Raw genomic sequence first — 1,120 nt, 5'->3', positions numbered from 1 at the left:
CCATCCGGGTGGGCCAGGCTCACGGGGAAAAAGTCTTGGTCCTGCAAAGTGACCTCACAGTCCAGAGCGCTTTCCCTGCCCGAGGGGACAGCCTTGAGCTGTGATGCTCATGGGCAGAGAGACCCAGAAACTGCTGGCCGAGGGCTGGCTCTCTTGAGAATGCTGGTGAGCCACAGGCAACACTCCACACCCCCCTTGGGGATGGTAAGAGGCCCGTGGGATGTAAGAAAGGCTTAATATGACGACTGGGCAGGAGAGGCTGTCACCGGGGACACTTTTCCCTCGCTGGGCCCATAAATAGAAAAAGCAGGCACAGCGCTCCCACCGTCTGCACGCAGCTCCGGCCCACGAGGAAGGCTTGCCTGACGTGGTCGTTCCTCTGCCCCTTCCCCCAAGAAAGACCCGTGGCTGCTGGAATGGCCGGCTCTCCCTCCTGAGCCCAGCCTGTTTCTTGCCCAGGCGGCTGGCTTCCATTCCAAACCCACCGGCCCCTCGAGGCCAGCCCTCGCCTCCAATTCTGGGAAAGCCCAGATGGGAAGATGCTCAGGTAGCCAGCCCGGCTCCTCAGCCCCTCCTCCCCGCACGGGGCAGCACTCCGGGGACGCGACCTCCCAGGAAGTGGCCTTTCCCCGCCCTCCCCACGCGGTCCGGACTCACCTGCATCCAGGAACTTCCCAGATCCCCCTTCTTCACCAGGAGCCCAAGCCGGGGGCCCACACTGACATGGGGGAATGTGTCTTGGGAGCTGGGCTTAGGGAAGGCTTGTCTGAAAGAGCGACAGTCAGAGCAAGGCCAGCTGTCCGTGCTGATGCCAGTTTGTGTGCCAGGGGCCAGTTTGCGGCTCCTCCAGTCCCAAACCTGCAATAGCTCCTCCTTTCCTTCCAAAAACACCCCAGTTTGGTTTTTTGTTTTGTTAATCCTCACCAGAGGATATTGATATTTAGAGGGAGTGGAAGAGAAAGGGAAAGACAAGAAAATGATGTGAGAGAGAGACATCGATCGGTTGCCTCCTGCACAGGCTGGGATCAGGAACCTGGCTGGGAAGGGCCGGCAAACCAGGTACATGCTCTAGACGGGAATTGAACCCGGGCCCCTGCAGTCCGCAGGGCGGCGCTCTAGC

At 60.3% G+C, this 1,120-nt stretch overlaps 1 protein-coding gene across 1 annotated transcript in view; it reads left to right on the top strand.

The window, feature by feature from the left end:
- Positions 1–1,120, top strand: part of STC2 (stanniocalcin 2) — a 33,699-nt gene that overhangs the window by 30,505 nt on the left and 2,074 nt on the right. Inside the window, exon 5 of the mRNA XM_015565140.1 lies at positions 460–528. Coding sequence (XP_015420626.1) covers positions 460–528 — 69 coding nt within the window. The remainder of the gene's footprint in view (positions 1–459; positions 529–1,120) is intronic.

Source organism: Myotis davidii, unplaced genomic scaffold (assembly GCF_000327345.1).
Source record: "Myotis davidii unplaced genomic scaffold, ASM32734v1 scaffold399, whole genome shotgun sequence".
Lineage (NCBI taxonomy): Eukaryota > Metazoa > Chordata > Mammalia > Chiroptera > Vespertilionidae > Myotis > Myotis davidii.
Note: the sequence above shows the minus strand (reverse complement) of the source record. Positions and strands in the feature narration are given on the sequence as shown.